Source organism: Ovis aries, chromosome 1 (genome assembly GCF_016772045.2).
Source record: "Ovis aries strain OAR_USU_Benz2616 breed Rambouillet chromosome 1, ARS-UI_Ramb_v3.0, whole genome shotgun sequence".
Taxonomy (NCBI): Eukaryota; Metazoa; Chordata; class Mammalia; order Artiodactyla; family Bovidae; genus Ovis; species Ovis aries.
Window position 1 is genome coordinate 145,750,379 of NC_056054.1, and position 22,191 is coordinate 145,772,569.

At 35.3% G+C, this 22,191-nt stretch overlaps 1 protein-coding gene across 45 annotated transcripts in view; it reads left to right on the top strand.

Moving 5' to 3' along the window:
* ROBO2 (roundabout guidance receptor 2) overlaps window positions 1-22,191 on the top strand; it is a 669,055-nt gene that overhangs the window by 503,951 nt on the left and 142,913 nt on the right. For all 45 annotated transcript variants that reach the window (XM_060416312.1, XM_042230259.1, XM_042230263.1 and 42 more), the window contains exon 6: window positions 17,399-17,526. In XM_060416312.1, coding sequence (XP_060272295.1) covers window positions 17,399-17,526 — 128 coding nt within the window. The remainder of the gene's footprint in view (window positions 1-17,398; window positions 17,527-22,191) is intronic.

The following is a 22,191-nucleotide window of genomic DNA, read 5'->3' on the forward strand; positions in this document are numbered from 1 at the left end:
TATTAGGAAACTGAATTGTAATGTGGAGCTGTAAGGTAAACTAGAATTTAGGAGATTAACATTCTTACCTTAACTCTGTCATAATTCATCAAGTTATTTTAAGCAATGTATATTATGTGTATGAGTACCACAGCCCACATTTGCAAAATGTGTAGGTTGCCCTGGATGACTTCTGCAGAACTCTTATGTTCTGAAATGGTCTGACTCCATGAATAGCAACAATGCAAAACAATTTGGAAAGTATGCTAATACTTTTATGTAGGGAAAATTCCCTAAGATTTGAAATGAATGAGCCTAAAAAAATATTAAAATCAATTTTATACCCATTATCAATGATGCCTACTTTTTATGTTTTACATGTATCTTCTCAGATTTCTTTTGCAAATGGACTTTTTTTTAATCCAAAATAGTTTTTGACCTGCCTGAATTCTTATCTAAATAGTCTATTTAAAAACTTTATTTAAAGAGGTTATTAGACTTTCTTTAAAAAGCCTAGAAATTTTGCTGTTCTTATGAGCATAACTGTCACAATTGCAGAGGTTATTATAGTATCTTAAAACTCATTTCATTTAAAAGAGTCTAAAAGACTTGTTTTTAATTGCATTTTCTTTTCTCATCAATATAATGATAATAAATTATATTTACTTAGTGTGTATTTTATATCAGGCCTACTTTAGGCATTTTACATTAATACACTTACCTTCAGGACATGATATAAATATTGTTATTCTCCCAATATTGCAAATGAGAAAAATGAGGCCTAATGAAGATCAAGGATTTCTGGCTCTAAAATCTATACTCTTGACCACTACTTTGGGGTACTGGATGGGAACAACTTTTGTTCATTTTCCATTGGGACTGAAGATTAGAAAAATAGAGCTTGGTAAATGCTTGAAGCATTTAGAAGTGTCGCTTTCATTAGAGTCACAAAATATATCTGTGTAGTAAAGTACATAACAAAGATTTTATACTCTTCATTATAAATGTTACTTATAAGCAATAATTTCATTATAGCAAATAAATTTATCTTCAAAAAATTTACTGTTTTCTGCCACCAATTGAAAGTTATAGCTATCTTTATTCTCACAAGAATATTTTAAATTAATATATCCATGTTCTTCTGAACAGTGTATCTAGGGGAAAAATTAAGTAACAAGAAGCATATCAGAAGCTAAAAAAATGCTTGCCAGGTGAATTAAATAGCATAAGTAAAGAATAAATACTAGAACTATGAATTTGTCTTGGACATGATAATATAACTCATCTTTGCATTCTTAGGCCACTTTTGAATTTACTAAGAGTGTTTTTGAATATTTTCGTGATAATATTTGATTATCAATGGTCCATGGGCAGTTATGAATTGAAAGGCTGAACTGTGTTCCAGATTTTATATTTCCTATAAACATACCCTGATAGCTCAGTTGGTAAAGAATCTGCCTGCAATGCAGGAGACACCAGTTTGATTCCTGGGTCGGGAAGATCCCCTGGAGAAGGAATAGGCTACCCACTGCAGTATTCTGGCCTGGAGAATCTCATGGACTGTACAGTTTGTGGGGTTGCAAAGAGTCAGACATGACTGAGCGACTTACTTTCACTTCACAAACACACATGGAAAGCATGTATAAACACATATTTATATGTATATATGTGTGTGCACGTGTGCTCAGTTGCTTTATTGTGTCCAACTCTTTGCAACCCTATGACTGTAGCCCACCAGGCTTCTCTGTCCATGGGATTCTAAAGACAAGAATACTGGAGTGGGTTGCCATGCTCCAGGGGATCTTCCGAACCCAGGGGTCAAACCTGCATCTCTACATTGCAGGCAGATTCTTTACCTTTGAGCCACCAGGAATCCCGTATATATATATTTTACTTCTTATAGTTGCCCCTTTGAGAAGGTTGCTGCTTGACCTAGATATTCAAGTTAACTGGTATGGATTGAAAGAGAAAAGGGAAAAAAAATAATAAATTGAAACCCAGTATTACAGTGACAAGATAAATGAGGATTATATCTTTGTTAGTGTGTGAAAAAGATACAGCTGCCAAGGATAAGAGGTAAAAGAATGCATCCGAAGCGTATAAGAATCTACTCTATCACAAAAGAAGCAATTCCTAGTGAAATCAATTTTAGTTGGTATTTAGTATTAACTCATTGGAGCTTCATCCTAAAAAAACATATTTAGGTAGGTGGAGCTGTGTTTGGGACACAGTGAACCTTTCCCAGTAAATTAAAGTACTCAAAGTTTCCTCTTAGAAGGTGATTGACCAATCATGTAGAGCTATGGAATAGCCTTGTGACAAAATCTCAGTGCCGAAATTTTGCTGTTCTTATGAGCATAACTGTCACAATTGCAGAGGTTATTATAATATCTTAAAACTCATTTCATCAAATATATCGGCATTTGTCATCTTTATAAAGAATATCTGATTGAGTATTCTGTATTATTGCAATTCATACAACATATAACATTTGTTATAAAAAGTTCAATAGAAACTATAAATAATCCATTTATTAACTCATATTTTCTGATAATTATGTCCAAATATTTATAGTACATTTAACAGAAACAAAAATGTCAATCAGGACTTTTACCTTTATTTGAAAGATTTCATAAAGAGTGTGAAAGAAAATACTTTGATCATAATTTATAGTAAGATATCAATTACCTCAAAGGAATAATGAAAATCTTCAAGGTAGACTAATAAAATATTATATTTCCATGAATTATTTCAAAAATAACCATAGACATTAGTCAAACATTTCTAGTGTTGAGACCTAACATAAGAAAATGAGTTTGCTCTCAAGAATTTGAGAAGGAAAGTAAGAACTTTAGAGGAATGTATGAGATATAAAAAGTCATTAATTATTAAATAAGGAAAATTATATACAGACTATGATGTACAAGACTCTTTAGGGTTTCAGAAAATAAAAGCTTATCTGTTCCCATGTGAGATGGCTCTGAAAGGAAGAATAGAATTTCTATAAATGGAAAGAAGACTATTCCAAGAGATGGACACAAGATGAAAAAGCTTTGGTGGTGGAAGTATAGGCCAACAATTAGTGATTTGGTTTCCCTGGAGTGTAGTGGAGTGGCACTTAAGGCTAGTAAGGTTAGTTGAGGCTTTATATGAAAGCTTCTAATTCCAACTGAAGTGTTTATACTAAACACACTGTGAAATGGGGATTCACTCAGCACAGTGAATAGAGATATCTTCTTGTATCTATGCTTAGAAAATTGATATTTACATTTATATGTAGTGTAACTTGGAGTAGAGAAAGTTTGGGCATAGGCCTCTTGGGTAGGAAGTTGTTAAAAAGGTAGTTTAGTGGGGACATTAGGGTATTTGTTGTTAATACACAAACATGGATATTAGTGGAATTGATACTATATTAAGGTCCATAGTATAAAAAGAAGTTAAAAGTAATACTAAAATTTACACCAGTGGGTGCCTGGATGAACAATAAGTCAAAAGATTTAATCCAAATACTTTTAATCACATATAATAGCATATGTAACTGAATTCAAGTTACATACTTGTGAGATCCAAGAGTAGTTTTTCTCTGAGTTAAGGAGAAAAAAAATGGCCAAATCAACTATGATACGTCATCTCTAGTGCATCACTTTTACAGCACCATCTTTTAGGGTTTTAAATAACTCAGCTAAATTCCATCACCTCCACTAGCTCTGTTCATAGTAATGGTGGTAGATGATTTCTAATTTCAGAGATTTAAAATATAAAAGATGTATGTCTTAAAACTGATCATGGGAGTAGAAGTTAATGTTTACAGATGTTTTACATGCAACTAACTGAACAATCATCACAATTGCCTCATGAAAGAGGTATTTTTATACTGATTTTATTTTACAGTTGAGGAATCTATAGAGCAGATTTCAGTGGCCACAGAGATTTAAATTCAAGCACTTTAGCCCTAAAGTCCACTCCCTTTAACTACTATACTAAAATGACTTGTTTTTAAAGAAAATTATATTAAGATAAGTTAGAAGTATAATTTTTGAGGTCTCACTCCATGTTAGGTCGTTATACATTGTTACACATAATTCATCTTTCCAACAATCTTGCAGTATGGATCTCCTCTTTTCACAAAGGAAGACGCTAAAGCTTATAGCCGATGAACTACACACTTAAGGTCACAGGACCCACAGTTGGCAGAGCTGGAGTCTACCCTCAGGTCTCTCTGACATCATTATTGTAATTGTTTTTCTTTCTCCTGGACTTCCCAACTCCCTTCGCATGTTTATCTCTACCTCGTCTCAAGTATCCAGCCCTACATCTAACATGTGGGGCTCACCAAATACCCACTCATTGTAGTACATTACTTCTCAGTTGGGATGGTTTATGCTTCGTTCTTTCTCAGAGGGACATTTGACAATGCCTGAAGGCACTTTTGGTTGCTACATTTGAGGGATTAGGTGCTACTGTCAGCTAGCTGGGAGAGGCTTCCGTGGTGGCTCATTTGGAAAAGAATCTGCTTGCAACACTGGAGACCCTGGCTCGATCCCTGGGCCAGGAAGATCCCCTGGAGAAGAAAATAGCAACCCACTGTGGTATTCTTGCCTGAGAAATCCCATAAACAGAGGAACCTGGCAGGCTATAGTCCATGGGGTCACAAAGAGTAAGACACAATTTAGTGACTAAGCCACCACCACCACTGAGAATGCTGCTAACCGTCCTGTTATTATGCACAGCAAAGAAAAATCTGCCCAAAATGTCAGTAGTGCTGAGGCTGAAAAACTTGATTTAGTGGAGAAGATGAATCTGGGCCTTGCTCATCTCAGTGCTATTTTATACAATTTTGTCAGGACAAAAATAATAGAATATAGTTCAAAGAAATTGATTCCAAAGATAATGCTGCTAAGTCGCTTCAGTCGTGTCTGACTCTGTGCGACCCATAGACGACAGCCCACCAGGCTCCGCCATCCCTGAGATTCTCCAAGCAAGAACACTGGAGTGGGTTGCCATTTCCTTCTCCAATACATGAAAATGAAAAGTGAAAGTGAGGTCACTCAGTCGTGTCCAGCTCTTCGCGACCCCATGGACTGTAGCCTACCAGGCTTTTCCATCCATGGGATTTTCCAGGCAAGAGTACTGGAGTGGGATGCCATCGCCTTCTCCTCCAAAGATAATAGTCTTTTCTTATTGCCTTAACCACAGTAATGGACAGGGAGGCCTGGCGTGCTGCGATTCATGTGTCGCAAAGAGTCGGACGCGACTGAACTGAACTGAACTGATGAAGGTTACACCAGCGAGATGGACCACAGATACCATGATTGGGTTCGACATAAGCCTGTCATTTCTGAACACAGGAAGACACTTTAGTTCACTAATGACTTGAATGTGTGTATAGTTTTACATATTTTCTAGAATATATGAGGCAGGGAATTTTTCTTTATATTTTTCCTCATTAAATAGTTGCTGAATTGATAAAACTGGTTTAGTAGCTTAATTAGAAAAATGTCTGAACCTTCATTTCCGTTAGACCTACCAAACTGCAAGTTTTGTGACACATTTGATGATAAGTGCTCCTGTGTCATTAAGTTGAATTTCTAAATTATTCTATATTCACATTTCACAAGGAGGTTTCTGTTGGCAGAAGGCAAGAAGAGAAAGCCTTTCGAACCTTCCATAGCACTGCTCAAAATGAACAGCTCTCTGATGATGTAGAAATCTTTCCTGTGCCTAGTGAATACCAATGAAGGAATATGTTCATACAGCAAGGACACTAAGTAGATGGCAAATTTGAAAGTCTGTTTTATCCCAAATTGCAGTCCTTACTGCAGAGAGTTCCTTCCCAACTCAGAAGGGTGCAAGAAGTGTGGGAACTGCTCATCAAAAAGTCTGGTCTGAGCTGTGACTTCTGTGGACTCTTTTGGATTTAATCTCTAAAATCCTTTTCTAAACAGACATGAAGTTAAGATTAGTTTCTAACCAAACACACAACTGTGAGGTATACCAATTTTCCAAATCTGATGTTGCAGTTTCCAGTCCTGTTGTAAAATCAAATTGTCTTAAGTGCATTTATGCCAATAAAATGATTATTTTCAAATTGAAGGATAATTTAACCAGCTTCACCAATCCATTTGTTCCAACATGGTGCCGTTAATTGTGATATATTTGCACTTTTTACTCTGAAGATCTCTGTTCTAATTAGTTAAAATAATACTTGCAGTCATTTAAAAAGTGTTTAAAAGCAATGCACTTAAGGTGATGCAGATATTATTTTAATAGTCTGCTAATGGTTAGTGAAAAATTATCACAATAATACTTGAGTATTAAGGATAATCTTGAAAATAATTCAACATTCCTTTCTGATATTATGAACCAAATAAAAATCCCAGTGTCTCTAGAATGGTTTGAATTTAATTTCATGAGTGTGGAAAGACAAGTACATGATTTGATAGTATATAGGTACATATCTTTACATATGTATACTATTATGCATGCATACGCTAAGTCACTTCAGTAGTGTCCGACTCGTTGCAGCTCTGTAGACCATAGCCCACCAGACTCTTCTGTCCATGGGATTCTTCAGGCATGAATGGGTTGCCATGCCCTCCTCCAGGGGATCTTCCCAACCCAGAGATCAAACCCATGTCTCTTAGGTCTCCTGCATTGGCAGGAGGGTTCTTTACTACTAGTGCAACCTGGGAAGCCCAGTATCAATACATAATAGAGGTTATCCTAGGCAAATACAACCAAAAGGCAGTGGGACAGTGAAAGTGTTGATATGAAGGAGTGCTAGTTATGGAGGAAGAGTTCCAGTTTGTAAACTAGTTAATAGAGTAGGAATCATATAAAATTTTAACAGAATCAGATATCTGAACTTCAGATTTCAAGGCAGAGCCATTCCAGTTGAGGACAGATTCCAGAATCTTGCTATGAGACAATGGCAAAGCGAGATGGAGACAATATCTCTGAAGGGCGGACATGAGAGAAGTGATGGGCAGCTGTGGGAAGTCTTACATGACACGTATTGGGCATTTTCCATATGCCAGGTTCTGGTCTCCACACTCTGAATGTATTAACTCATTTAATCCTTACAACAGCCCTAGGAAGTAGGTCCTTAGACTAAATGTCACGTTTGTCAACTAGAAATTCTAAAGATTCCATTTGAAAACTGGATAACAGGATTGCTGTCCAATAGGAGAGGGCTTTTTGTTTTGCTTTTAAAATTTTGTTTTGAGGATATGTAACTCTTTCCGAAATAAAAATTATGTTTTTAGTAACTCAGGCTCTGGGTAGTTACTTGGAATGTCTGGAAGATAGTCTCACTTTCTCTCTTCCTCCATCCATACACAGACCCACAGGAGAAAGCTAGATTTCCATTAATGCATGGAGGTGAAGGTGAAAATCTGAGAAAGATAGAATATAAGATAGTTTTACTAGTCAGCAAACAGGTAGTTCAGAAAGCACACTGAAAAATTTTGCGAAGAGGACCACAGAAGAAAAATTGTGAGGGGTTATATCAGAGGAGACAAAACTCACTGCGGAGGAGGTAAAAATGAGAGAATAAGATGACAGAAGAATACAGAAACTTCGATGGAGACCAGGGATATCAGGCTGTGAATTTCACACGCGTCCACAGGTTTACCGAGAGAATTAATTGTTGGAGTCTAGAAGGTCTGCCGCAGGTGAAGATGGAAGAGACAGGAACACTCAACAGACAGCCATAGCTTCCGTGATTCAAACTTGGAGGACTTTTAGTTTGGGGTGAGCAGGGTGCTTTGGCCTTTGTGGAAGGACTCAGCTGTAGTTTGGTTTAATTGCCCCATCTCCAGACTGAGGCTCTGGTTCCAAGATGGTCGATGTCTGGGATCCCTGGCAGTCATTCAAGGCCTTGTTGTTCTGGCCAAGTTATCCTATGGTATGAAATGTGCTTTGTGTTAAGTCAACTGTTGTTATATTCTTATGGGTATTTTAGATATCTTTTTTTGTTTGCTTCTTTCCTCTTAGCTTTTTAGTTAGAAAACACTGAAACTTCTAATCTCTAAAGAGAGACTAGAAGAGGTGTTTTCTACTGGTGGGTCAAGCTCACAAGGATAAAGCCAGCTTTGGTGAAGATGAAGATGACAAGGATAGCATTTATTGAAAGCAAAAAATAAAAGGATAAAATATTGTTTGGTTAATGAAGACAGAGTCAGAGTGGCATCATGTTTCAAGTTTCATTTTAGCTTTCAGTATAAGCTTCCAGAAGAGAACAGCAAGTTCTGCTCAGGGACCACTTTTCTCTACAATTTCCCAACAAGTCTAATCTGAAAATCTTGTTTTCTTTCCTTCCTCAATGAATGTTATGTGAATTGTAATTTTTAAAAGATATCTGTTCTTCATACTGCTCTTAAGTGCTTTGCTCAGTCTTCCTTACAAAACCTGTAAGAATCAAGTTTCGTTCCCCCAAACTGTAAACATTAGCCTGCATTGTAATTGTAGATAAAAAGAAGAGAGTGACCCTCATAGGCTATCATGTTCAGACAACTTCACTTGATATCCCTTTGCCCGCAAAATAATGGCTTATTGTATTCATTTCAGGGTTCCAGCTCTCAATTGTGATTTAAAAGCTTGACTTTAGAACACACTTTAAATATTATAGATTATGAAAATATCACCTGGGATCTAGGCTACCAAGAAGTGCTTATGTTAGTTTTAATGACAGTTTAAAGTATAGTCTATGGAAGGATTTTCTTTGAAACATTGTGAGCAGAGAGATCATTTTAGGAAAATTGATACACGTTTCCTTTTTTCAACTGCCAAATGTGAAAGAAGCAAAAGATTTAAATTTCTCTGAGAAGGTTTATGTTGTATAAAAGAATGCTTTGAGAAGTTGTGAGATTCTGATATGTACTCTTTTTGAGCAATTGAAACATATCAGTGGGTTCTAATTGGCTGCATCTCTATATTCACTGTAATCTGTATTGATCAGTTGATCGGTATGACTCTAATTATTAGTAAATGATTCCATTAGATTTTTTATCATAAAAATTCTTTTGTTGAAAACAAGGCAATAGAATTTATCTTAACAAGGCAATAACATTATCATATTAAAGCCTCCATAGTTAAATGTTCATTGAATTTGGAATAACAGAATGCCTATTGTTGCAGACGTTTCATTTTCTGAAAGAATCTAAAAGGTGCAGGTGACCTTCAGCTTGTTTGATTGAGTGCAAGTACTTTGAAAACTGAAGACTAACTTTTCAAGTCTTCCTAAAAGGAAAAAAACATTTACTTCTGTAGACATTAAATACTTCCTGGTTCAATTCATAGTTTTTACAATTGGCCAACTTAATGATTAATAAAGCAGATATGTAATAAAATTTTAAGTGCTGATTCAAAACACTCATTCTAGAATTGAAGCCAGACATCTTATAACAAGGAGCAGTAGGTGATTTCAAAAACTAAAAATGCCGAGGAAATAAATTTCCTTCATGAAAAACAAAGGTGCTTTTGAGATGAGAATGGTCATTCAGGAAGTTTTATTAGTGCAGAGCCCTTGCATAATTCAAACAAGGCAATGAGATACAAGGACTTGAACTGAACAAAGTAGAATTCCAGTTTGTAATAGAAAATGTAGTGTATTTCCTTTTGTCTTTTCTCTTCCCAAATTCTGTAGCCCATTGTGGGAGATTTGGAGGAGGTGGTCCTTATATTATCTTAATTATATTCATAAAACTCAGAAAATCATTAAAAGTCCCTACTCTAGAAGCCTAAGGTACACTGGGGATTGCAAACTATGAGAAATGCATAACATGTCATTATGTTGTAAAATACTGCCAGTTTTCAAAATCCTTTTTTGGTATTTTCAAAGTAAATTTAAATTTATAGGAAATCTTCCCACTGGTTGTGAGAGAAGGTTTCTTTAGCAGGAAGAAATAAGATAGATACTTTCATTTAAATTTGGAAGTGATTTTAGAATACTTTAAGAAGGTACTTTGTTTATTAAAAATCAATAATATTTTCTCTTTTGACACACTTTTAAGAATATTCATTCAATGTAAGATCACACACAAACATAACATTGCATACAAACTGTTGCTTTAAGTATTAAAATAAATTTATTTTGCTTTGTTTATTATTTAGCAGAACAGATGGTAGTGGTTTGACACAATTCAGTTCTCTTTTTCTCTTGTTTTCTTTTGGGGAAAAGAAAAAAACAGCACAAAAACCAGAGCTTCTTTCCCACTTTGTCACAGCTGGTTACCAATCAATCTCAATTCACGGTACAGTGATGATAGCACATGATGTCCAGGGGCCAGATATGATTGGGTTACATTTTTCAGCAATGTTTCATATCAGGCAAAAAAAAAAAAAGATATCTTTATATTGGGGACTGTCAGCACATGACTGTACCAATGTCATTAATCAAATCTGGCAACAATGACTGCATTTATATAGGTCTGAGACTGGCATATTTCACAATCAGAATCACTGAATTTTTGTTAGGATTTCCTCACCAGTAAAGTTTTTTCACGTTTGTTTTTTTCTTATTTTTGATAAAGTCAGAAAATACCTCCTGCATATTGATCGTATCTGAAAACTAGCTCTTTTATACCAAAGTATGCTCTGGTTACTACAAATTTATTCTCCACTATGAAGAAGGGGCTTCCCAAGTGGCTCTGTGGTTAAAAAAAAAAAAACAAAAAAAACAAAAAAAAATTCCAATGCAGGAGATGGAGGAGACACGGGTTTGATCCTTGGGTTGGGAAGAAGCTCTGGAAAAGGAAATGGCAACCTACTCTTGCAATCTTGCCTGGGAAACCCATGGACAGAGGAGCCTAGCCGGCTACAGTCGATGGGGTTGCAAAAGAGTCAGATAGGACTTAGCGACAAAACAACAGCAATGTAAAGAAGGCTAAGAGCTAATCAGAAAATTTTAGCTACATTAGATTGTTTAATAAAACTAATTTTAAACTGTATATATTGTGGGAAACACACTTGTGAGCCTTCTATGATTACAGTTGGTTTTAGAGTAATACTGAGAAAAAAATACTGATAAAAGTTACTTTCTGGAGTTTTTAGATACAGAGTCTGATGTAGAAATACACACCTGCCCAGAGCACATGCACACACAGCAGTAAACACACACCAAATGAAAAATGTGTGTTGCTCTGTGTTAGAAAAAATGAATGGACACTGACGCACAGGACATCGATTTCAATCTGTTTATAACTCGAGACCACAATCTCAGTATCTTCTTTTATAAAATGGTATTTGGAAATAGGCATTTTCTCTAAGTCATTTATTGTTGTGAAATCTTATATGAATCTCAGCTGTAAACTGCAAAGATCTCATTAAATATAAGGATCTGTTATTTATAATCACTTATATTAGTAATATTTGCTCTTTAGGGAAAATTAATATTTCCCCAGTTATCCAATCAAATAGTGTAAAGCATCAGTGAGATTATTATTACCAGAAAGAAATAAAAGAAATAAGGTCACAGTTCCTGGACCTGTGGAAATATTTGACATCTAATCACCTGTGAAACATGTACTTTTAGAAGGCAAATTATTGTCTCAGAGACATCGTGACCTGTTAGAGAAAGCAGAGACTGGTAGTATATAGTCATGACGATTTTCCCTCTGACTATAATTGTCTCAACATGTGTGGCCTTGGGAAAGGAACTTTATCATATTTTGCCTCAGATTGTCTAAATGTGAAAGTAGCAATGAGCCAAATATGTTTACTTCTTTCCGGGTTTTGAAGCTACTTACACATAATTTCTTTAAAACCAACCCTCATATATCTTAAATTTTTGGAAGTTAGAGCTGATTTGATCACGATTATATGTTGATCGTTCCTCTGGCCTGAGATGGAGCTTACTGTGGAAACGGACAAAGGTCCCATGACATGCTTGGTCTCCTGGACTGTGGGTGTTGTCAGGGCTCAGGCTCCAGACTGACACTGTGTTTCAGGCATGTTGGAAGGAGCAGCGCTGTCTCCAGTGGTATAGTTGAATTAGATCCCTGTAGGCACTTTTATGAAGATGAAAAAGTGTATGCTTTGGAGGAAGACAGACCTTGAATTCCAAATTTCTATGTAAAAGTGTCAAAATTTTAAATATCAGTTATTTAATAACCTTAAAACATTAGCAAACAAACACACACACACACACATACACACAACTTGCTTTCATACAGATTTCAGTCCACAAATGAGCACACTGCAATTAGGATTTTACAGTATCTAGTGTAAATTTCTGTAGTCATACCATGAGGCTCGAAATTTTAGTAACAACTCAATTTTGTGGGAGCAGCTGCCATTTGGGTAGTATATCCTTTTAATTTCCCTCTATAGAATCATTTATCACGACTTTTTAAAAATAAATCTTTATACTTTCTCTTCATTGAAAGTTGTAACCACTGTAATATAGTTGATGAAGAATGTGCCAGGAGAGCTAGTATTTAATATAGTCTAAACTGTTGCTACCAATGAATTCCTAGACTCTGAATAGCAAAGTGTTATATTTGTAATCTTAAAACGAGGACATTATACTAGATACAATAACTTTTCAATTTTTCCCTGTGTCTCAGAATTTATAATCTGCTGGTTTCTAGGAATAACCACTATCCATGTATTCTCTTATATTTTCATAATTAAACTTCCTTTTCCCCCTCTTATCCTAACAGTATTTTATTTAAGCTTTAAGAATTCTTCTTTAACATTGATATTTGGGGATTTTTCTAAGTATTTCCATGTTCACAGATTCATATTCTTCATGGTTTTCTAGACTTAAATAGTATTTTTCAAGTTATTATTTTTACACATGAAGAATTTACACATGAAGTGTTGTCACATTTTCAATTTTATGTCTGTAATTCCTTTCTTGATATGTAGGGAGTAAAATTGAACATTATATTCCAGGTTCCACTATGCCATATTTTATAAAAGTGTACAAGTAAACTATATAATTTCTGGTTGAAGTTTATATGCCTAAAATGTCTAATTTTCTAAATAGGATATAGTAACTTTATTCCTTACCTACCAAAATTTTTATGAGAATATATTAAAAAGTATATTTAAGAATACCATGCTTTTATTGTCATTATTTTAATAATACATGTAATTAAAACCACTCTAGTTGCTGAAATAATTTTAATATTCTCAAAAGAATTGAACAAAGCACAAAACTTTACTTGGTTCTCCTGTAGTCCTCACATTTGTTTGAAATAGTCTTCTAGAATTATTTCATCTATTTTGGTGCAGAGAGTTTTGTTTTTCATGTTACTAATTTACATACAGAAATTTATAATGATAATATGTAACTCAAGTGTCTAGATTGCTGGTCGGGATTTGCTGACTCCTTTATTTTAACTCTATCTCCATAGTAGCATTTATGTAGTAAGTTTTCTGAGTGTTAACATTTATAATATTTTGTTTGAGTTAACCTACACTTCAGAACCAATTGCTGATATATAAAACTAATAACATTACTTTGTTTCTTGATATAGTAGAGTTCTGTACTTCATGTTAATTTACCTTTTAGTTTACCAATAACCATGCTATGAAAGAACTACTGAAGAATTTTAAGCATTTATTGCATGGTTCATGATATACTCAATAAGGATTTATTGAGCATATCCAAGATGTCAGGTGCTATTCGCTGGTCTTTGGGGTATATGGTTTGGAACAGGAGAGAACCAGTTATTGTTCTCATGGAGCATGCATGCTCTTGAAAACTAGGAAGACAGTAAAGTGAAAGTGAAGTTGCTCAGTCGTGTCCAACTATTTGGGACCCCATGGACTGTAGCCCACCAAGCTCCTCCGTCCATGGGATTCTCCAGGCAAGAATACTGGAGTGGGTTGCCATTTCTTTCTCCAGGGGATCTTCCTGACCCAGGTATCAAACCCAGGTCTCCCGCACTGCAGGCAGACGCTTTAACCTCTGAGCCACCAGGGAAGCCCAGGAAGACAATAAACAAGCAAGTAAATGCTTGATAGAGGGATATTCTGTGAAGATAAAAAGTATTAAATGTAACAAAAAATATGAAAACAAAGAATAAAAACAACTAAAAATAATTTTAGAATGTAACTGATGAGCAGAGAAACTACTTTACATTGTTTGGACAGGAAGACATCTTTGAGTGAATATCTGGACTATCTTGAAAGTCAAGAATGGTCAGCAGTGAACACTGCAGGGGAAGGGCATTCCCTGAAATTATAAGAGAAGTACAAAGAAACAGTGATAATTAGGTAGCTATGTTAAACAAAGGGATAAAGGCCACATGGTTGGAAGAAAGTGAGCAAGAAATTGGATAGGTCATCATCAGAAAGTCTCAAAAACCAGAGTCTGCTCTTAAACACTTGGTTATGCTCTTGAATGCTAAAAGCTCTATGTTGGGACTGTGGCTGTAGCAATGAGTGAAACAGACAGATCTCAATTTTATCAGAATTTAGTTTATCAAAATAGACAATACGAAATGTGAGCAAGTGCAAAATGATTGGTGTAGCAATCCTTTTTTTGTTAGTTTGTTCATTTGCTCTCTGGGGGTTGGTGGTGGGTTTTTGTTTGTTTTGTTTTGAGGAGGGAATAATCATAGTTTTCTAGTGAAGTAATGGATAGCTTCAGACATGAGTGATGGATGATAAGGCTTCCCTCATGACTTATGACATTGTAAATCAGTGAAAGTTTAACCCAAACCATGCAGACAGAAAAGGAACCACTACAATTGGAGGATGGAGGCTGAAGGAGCAAGGATTGTTGAGTTTAGTTGTCATACTTGGTTCATAAACATTACTGTTCATAGACAGAACTTTATTAGGTCCATACCTCAACTTGAAAATCATGATAAGCAGTTTTATTCTTTTAGCTGAAGCTGGAAGTAGAAACAATCTAATTATAATAGTCTTCATTGAAAGCCTAAAATGTTTCTTGGTCCTTGAAGCAATACAAACTCAGTTATTTGTGATCAGTTAAGTTCAGTCTCTCAGTCATGTCCGACTCTTTGCGACCCCATGAATCACAGCACACCAGGCCTCCCTGTCCGTCACCAACTCCCAGAGTTCACTCAGACTCATGTCCATTGAGTCCGTGATGCCATTGAGCCATCTCATCTTCTGTCGTCCCCTTCTCCTCCTGCCCCCCAATCCCTCCCAGCATCAAAGTCTTTTCCAGTGAGTCAACTCTTCGCATGAGGTGGCCAAAGTACTGGAGTTTCAGCTTTAGCATCATTCCTTCCAAAAGAAATCCCAGGGCTGATCTCCTTCAGAATGGACTGGTTGGATCTCCTTGCAGTCCAAGGGACTCTCAAGAGTCTTCTCCAACACCACAATTCAAAAGCATTAATTCTTCAGCGCTCAGCCTTCTTCACAGTCCAGCTCTCACATCCATACATGACCACAGGAAAAACCGTAGCCTTGACTAGACGGACCTTAGTTGGCAAAGTAATGTCTCTGTTTTTGAATATACTATCTAGGTTGGTCATAACTTTTCTTCCCAGGAGTAAGCATCTTTTAATTTCATGGCTGCAGTCATCATCTGCAGTGATTTTGGAGCCCAAAAAAGTAAAGTAAAAGTAAAGTAAACTGTTTCCACTGTTTCCCCATCTGTTTGACATGAAGTGATGGGACCAGATGCCATGATCTTCATTTTCTGAATGTTGAGCTTTAAGCCAACTTTTTCACCCTCCTCTTTCACTTTCATCAAGAGGCTTTTTAATTCCTCTTCACTTTCTGCCATAAGGGTGGTGTCATCTGCATATCTGAGGTTATCGATATTTCTCCCGGCAATCTTGATTCCAGCTTGTGTTTCTTTCAGTCCAGCGTTTCTCATGATGTACTCTACATATAAGTTAAATGAGCAGGGTGACAATATACAGCCTTGATGTACTCCTTTTCCTATTTGGAACCAATCTGTTGTTCCATGCCCAGTTCTGACTGTTTCTTCTTGACCTGCATACAGATTTCTCAGGAGGCAAGTCAGGTGGTCTGCTATTCCCATTTCTTGAAGAATTTTCCATAGTCTGTTGTGATCCACACAGTCAAAGGCTTTGGCATAGTCAATAAAGCAGAAATAGATGTCTTTCTGGAACTCTCTTGCTTTTTCCATGATCCAGTGGATGTTGGCAATTTGATCTCTGGTTCCTCTGCCTTTTCTAAAACTAGTTTGAACATCAGGAAGTTCACGGTTCACGTATTGCTGAAGCCTGGCTTGGAGAATCTTGAGCATTACTTTACCAGCATGTGAGATGAGTGCAATTATGCGGTAGTTTGAGCATTCTTTGGCATTGCCTTTCTTTGGGATTGGAATGAAAACTGACCTTTTCCAGTCCTGTGGCCACTGCTGAGTTTTCCAAATGTGCTGGCATATTGAGTGCAGCACTTTCACAGCATCATCTTTCAGGATTTGAAATAGCTCCACTGGAATTCCATCACCTCCACTAGCTTTGTTCGTAGTGATGCTTTCTAAGGCCCACTTGACTTCACATTCCAGGATGTCTGACTCTAGGTGAGTGATCACACCATGGTGATTATCTGGGTCATGATCAGCTAGAACCAATTAAAGTAATATTTTGAAAGTATAGCATTAACAGTGTTGTGTGTATGGGAAAGATAGTCAGTGTGATCAACCAGAAGCTATTGCAAAATTGTATGTGTGAAATGACAAATACCATCAGTGAAAATCGAGGAGAAAAATCAAATATGAAAAGAATGTAAAGATAACTTCTTTATTTGAATAATTTCTTTGAATCTAATGAGCATATTCATATGCAACCTCTTTAAAATTCATGTTAAAATTTTTAGAATTTTTTTCTGTGCTAGTATGTCACTGTGCTTGTTAAAGAATAGAAGTGTGACAGTAAATGTTTGTTAAAGAGCCGAGGGTGTGCATTTCCAGAAATCACTCGAAGTCATGTTGATGTCTTAAATGTTAATATCGCTAATTTAAAAAAGGATTACCCCTTCCTGATTATTTTAGCCAAAGTCCCTTTTGTCAGTTTGCAAAAAATAAGAGAATTTTCTTCTTTAATATATTTCAGCTCTATTATATTCACAGTGCCTAAAAATAAATCATATATTTGAACGTAGTATAACTTACAAATTATAACTCACCAAGAAACTGAAACACACACTAATATTATACTAAGATCTATCAGAAAAAGCCAAAGTACTAATGATGCTGTTGATGGTTTTGATGCAGTCCGAGAGTTGTATAGACACCTAAATTATAGGTAATTGATAATCAAACAGCTAGAAATCAGATATGAAATTATTGATCTTATTAGCAATACCTTTAATCAAAGTAGTTATACTTTATGACTGAATGTTGTGTGTGTGTTTTATTTTAGGTAAAATATAATATAAAAGAGAAAAATGAAGGTGAATACTAAGTGTTGTCTAAATGCGACCAATGTTATTGAATAAAGCCAATCCATATTCTACACAGGTATGACATCAAAGATGATTACACACTGAGAATTAAAAAGGCAATGAGTACAGATGAAGGCACATATATGTGTATTGCTGAAAATCGGGTTGGAAAAGTAGAAGCTTCTGCTACTCTCACAGTCCGAGGTAAGAGACTTAAGATGTGAAATATAATTGAACTAGCAGACTAATATTTGGTTAAATTGGTAAGTGAACTCATAATCAAAATAATAGCTTGCAGTGTTTTATTAGTACATAAAATGCCTGGATTTTGTGTCCTCTCAATTTTTAATTGAAATAAACAATTTCAAATTTGGATTTGAAAGGATGTGCATTTGATGTGATTAATTTTTATTTAATAAATAACAGCTAACAGTTTAAAATTAAATCTTAAAAATAAAAAAGATGTACACTAATCTTTTGTGTTTCCATTGTTTTGATCTAATTACAGCTTTTAAATATCACTGGTTTCAAAGATACTCAGTTTTCTGTTTACTAGATTGTCACTTTATACTAGGAGACAATTTTCTTGAAATTCTTTTTCATTTCAGCATTCAAAAAGCAATTTGAAAAAAAAAAAAAAAACAAACCTAACACTGCTTCCAAAGGTGGAAAATGGATACAAAGGAACACCCACGTTGAGGAAATCTGATTTAGAGAGTGATTTGTGAAGTTCATTGGCCTTAAATAATTGAAATAGTCAGTGCTGCTCTTGTATTAACTTTCTCTTTCTGGGTGTCATGCACTTTCTCAGTCATGGAATAATTTCCATTTACAGACTCCCTGCCATTGCTTATAAGGGAAAGAAAGCATTCCTTAACCCTACAGTGAGCTAGAATGAATTAAGCGTCTTCCTGGTGGTGCATGTTGATCCACAGGAGTAAATTATATAGCCCAAGGTACCAAATAGTACGTGTGCACAGCTACACTTACCTTTGCCAAATAGATATTACTCATGGCATTGTTTACACTCACGGGATTTAACAGAGATAGGCAAGTACATCCATTGCTCACTCTTTCAGCCTTTCATCCCTCAGCTGATGCCTCTGCCTCCCATCACTCTCAATAAAGAAGTTGACTGCAAGTTTACATCCACGTCTCTCAGTTGTATTTCACTTTGTCTAGTCAGACCTCAGCCTTGAGCAGTTTTACTCGCATTTTACACAAGATTAGGTGAAAGGCTTGGAAGAATTTGGATTGGCAAGAAGTATGTGAGGGATTCTCAGACTGGTCTTCTATCTGGTAAGAAAAATGATTTTTGCATAATGTGTGATTTGGGCTTCCCTTGCGGCTCAGATGCAATGCAGGAGACCCAGGTTTGATCCTCGGGTCGGGAAGATCCCCTGGAGGAGGAAATGGTAACCCACTCCAGTATTCTTGCCTGGAAAATTCCATGGACAGAAGAGCCAGGGGTCGCAGAGAGTCAGGTGTGACTGAGCAACTAACACACATTACTTGGGCATCATATCATTAAAACAAAAACAAAAACAAAAAAAACTTATCTTCCTCCAGGTAACTATTAGGAGACATTGTGAATGTCTAGATGATTCTGGATACCTAGAAAAATATTGATGATTTCCAAACTTCTCAGTCACTGTGTTCCTCTTCCACTTAATTCATTTTCCTCCTTCCAGACATTCTAGGTTGGACTCAGATGCAGAATAAATTTAAACAAAATTGGCAAGCCAGTTGCTTAAAAATATTTTCAATTCTTTAAAAATCTACAATCATACACCAATTGAATATATATATATATATATATTTACTGATAATATATGAGCAAAATCTGAGAGCTTTGTAAGCCTATTCACTATGGTTAATCTACATTTTCTGGTACATTGTATATATATATATTTGTTTGCTTTTATCTAGTCAGCCCTTTGCAAAAGCAATTCACCTGACCATATTTCCCCCAAAGTTTGTTTGTTTACTTTTTCTGAAGTAAGTAGAAAAAATAAACAACTCACCAAGAAATGTTCTAGTCAAAAAATATTTGCTGACCAAACAAATGGTGAGAAATGTGAGGAGTTGTTTGTTTATAGAAGCAAGAGGGTTCCTTTTATACTTGAATGCTTGGATGAATGAGATTTGAAGTGGTCTGTTTGCTTTAAGATACTTTCCCAGCTAATTATTTTCATAATTTGTTGAAAGTTTCAGGTTTACTATTTCATTTAGCAAAGCATGCTCCTCCTCAATGGATGTTTGAAGCTAATGTACAAAACAAATACAAAGAGTTGTTTGTTCTCAATAGGACTTTTTTTAAAAGCAGCAAAGCTTAATGATCTCTCCCCTGATGTGTGTCCTAAAGATGCATTAGCGAGTTTAATCTATTTGGTATTTATTTTCATCTGACTAATGTGTCAAAAACAGGGTTAAAGAATAGAAATCCCCATAATATAATAGACTGTGGAGAAAAAATTATTTTAAAACATTAGGAAAAGCAGTTGGGATTTCTCATGCTAAGAGGTTAACAGGAAAAAAACACATAATATCTGCAGCTTAGTATTTTGCGCTCATTTTTCTATGCACGTAAATGAAATGTTCAACCCTTTTCTGGATTGTTTTATCAGAAGAGGGTCAACTGACCAAAGAGGGCCACATCGATTTTCATCCATTTAACTCAAGGACGCAGTTTAGTATAATTTGCTGATTTTGAAAACATCCACCTGCTGTTTTTATATTTTTTTTTCCAGGATGAAATGTTGCTTTGTGACAAAGACAATAAGTTTTATTGTGATGTTTCTGCCGAAATTTTATCATAATGTTTACTTTATCCAACTTTGGAAAAGAAAAAGAAAGAAAGTTTTATAATCAAAATCTGAAACAGACTTACTCAGCTGTTTTCCACTTCAGAAATATGGTGAAAATAGGCTATAAAATTAAACATAATAGCAAGTAGTTCTCTTTGCTGACTGGACAAACATAAAATTAGGAAAAATATTTCTAGACAACAGTAAGCCTCCTGATATTTATATTCTTATCAAGTAATTCATGATCTGATAGAACTTTTTAACGTGGCTCCAAAATAAGTGAACACAAACTGCATATTTGTGAACACAGTTTCCCCATTTTTTTAATTGCTTAAATTGGCTTTGCCTAAACAGAGCTTCATTAGGAAAGCTTGAACAATTTCAAAAACTATTTCTAGAGTAATAAAGTTCTAATTTTATTGGAATTACCTGAGACTGAAACAGAAATGTATTTTCTTTCTTTAAAACATGATTTCTTACCATTTTTTTTTCTCTCTTTTGACTCAAAATGGCTTTTTGTTTCTAAAAGAAACATGTTTCAGATTCAAAAGTGGCACCTGAAAAATAAAATTAGTAAATTAGAAACTAAGTTCTTTTTCTTCTACACATTTGCAAAACTGAGAACTCATTCATTAGAATATGGCACAACCTTATTATGTTAGTCTGTTTTTGTGTTCTTAGTTGGTATTGTTGTGAGCCCTTCCAAAAACAGAAATTATTGTGTATAGTTCAGCTTACTTTCTTCCTCTTGCTGTAGGAAATCCTCTATAGACTCTAGGACACACTAAGAGTTTCACCAAGCTGAACTTTCACCAAGCTGAATTTTCATGCAGTTGCTATAATTGCTTTATTCTTCTTTGAATGGTCTTCCCCCTTTTAATTGTGAATAATATCCTAAGACCATGAATCTCATAGAGAAGAAGTTCCAGTACAGTTTCAAAGATTCCACAGAGCTAGAATTGTGATGTATTTGTTGAGTGAGTGAATGTCTGTAAATGTGGTTTCAATGGCTGTATCTGTCTCACCATGCATTAGACGAAATCAAGACAAAACTGCTCATAAGTTTGAGGGTTACGTTGTATTTGCACTAGAGCTTTATCCACTGGGATATGAGTGAAGCACTTGTTTGTTGAATAAATTTATATTTTGAAATGTAAGTTTTCGTAAAAGTTCAAATGCTACTAAATTGATTTCTTCTTCCTTTGAATAATGGGGCCATATGTTTTATATTTGTCTATTGCTTTTATACAAAGTGGTTTACTATCTAAATTGATTTGGCAATATTCTTTTTAAAGAAAGTATTATTAAGCCCATGTGTGTCTCTTTCAATTTCTGTGCATTTATAAAAGGGGTAGCCTATTTCAACTGATTTTAGTGATTGAAAGTTATGGAATAATAAAAAATAATAATTTGTTGAAGCAGCAGTTTGAAAGCCATTCTCAGTGTGAACAAGAATCAATTTGTCAGTCATTGTTTCCTGCCCTCTGCCAAAAAAAGAAAAGAGCTTAACAGTGGTTAGAGAGCTACTCAGTTGAAATCTCTAAGGATGTTCCAACCTATTTGTTATATTTTCATCCACCCTGTCCACGGATGAAAAGTGATGTGATCTTAACTTATTACTGGCTGAAAAGCAGTGTCAGGGGCTTTTTCTGTAGTCCCTGTAATGGTTCTGACTAACCATGCCTAAAATCCAATTGCTATTTAAATCAGACAGTGAGGCCTTCTCTTATTGACATGACATTTGCTAGTCTGTGACTTGAATAGTTATATTCATCAGGTTCTTAACTTTGGGATAACACAAGGCTGTTTAAAAAGATCTTTGAAATAATAACAGTAGTAAGTAATGATGATGATAAGACCTCATGTATAATATCTGTCAAATTGCTTAGAGTTAATCTCAGCATGCAAAGTAATTGTTTTCTTAGACTTCTATTTATAATGTTCAGTTTTTATCAAGCTAGGACATCCTGTTCATACTTGAATAATGACACTAGAAATCACCCTACTGTCCATACTTAAATGTAACATTACACATCATGCATTCTGATAATTTTCTTTTCTT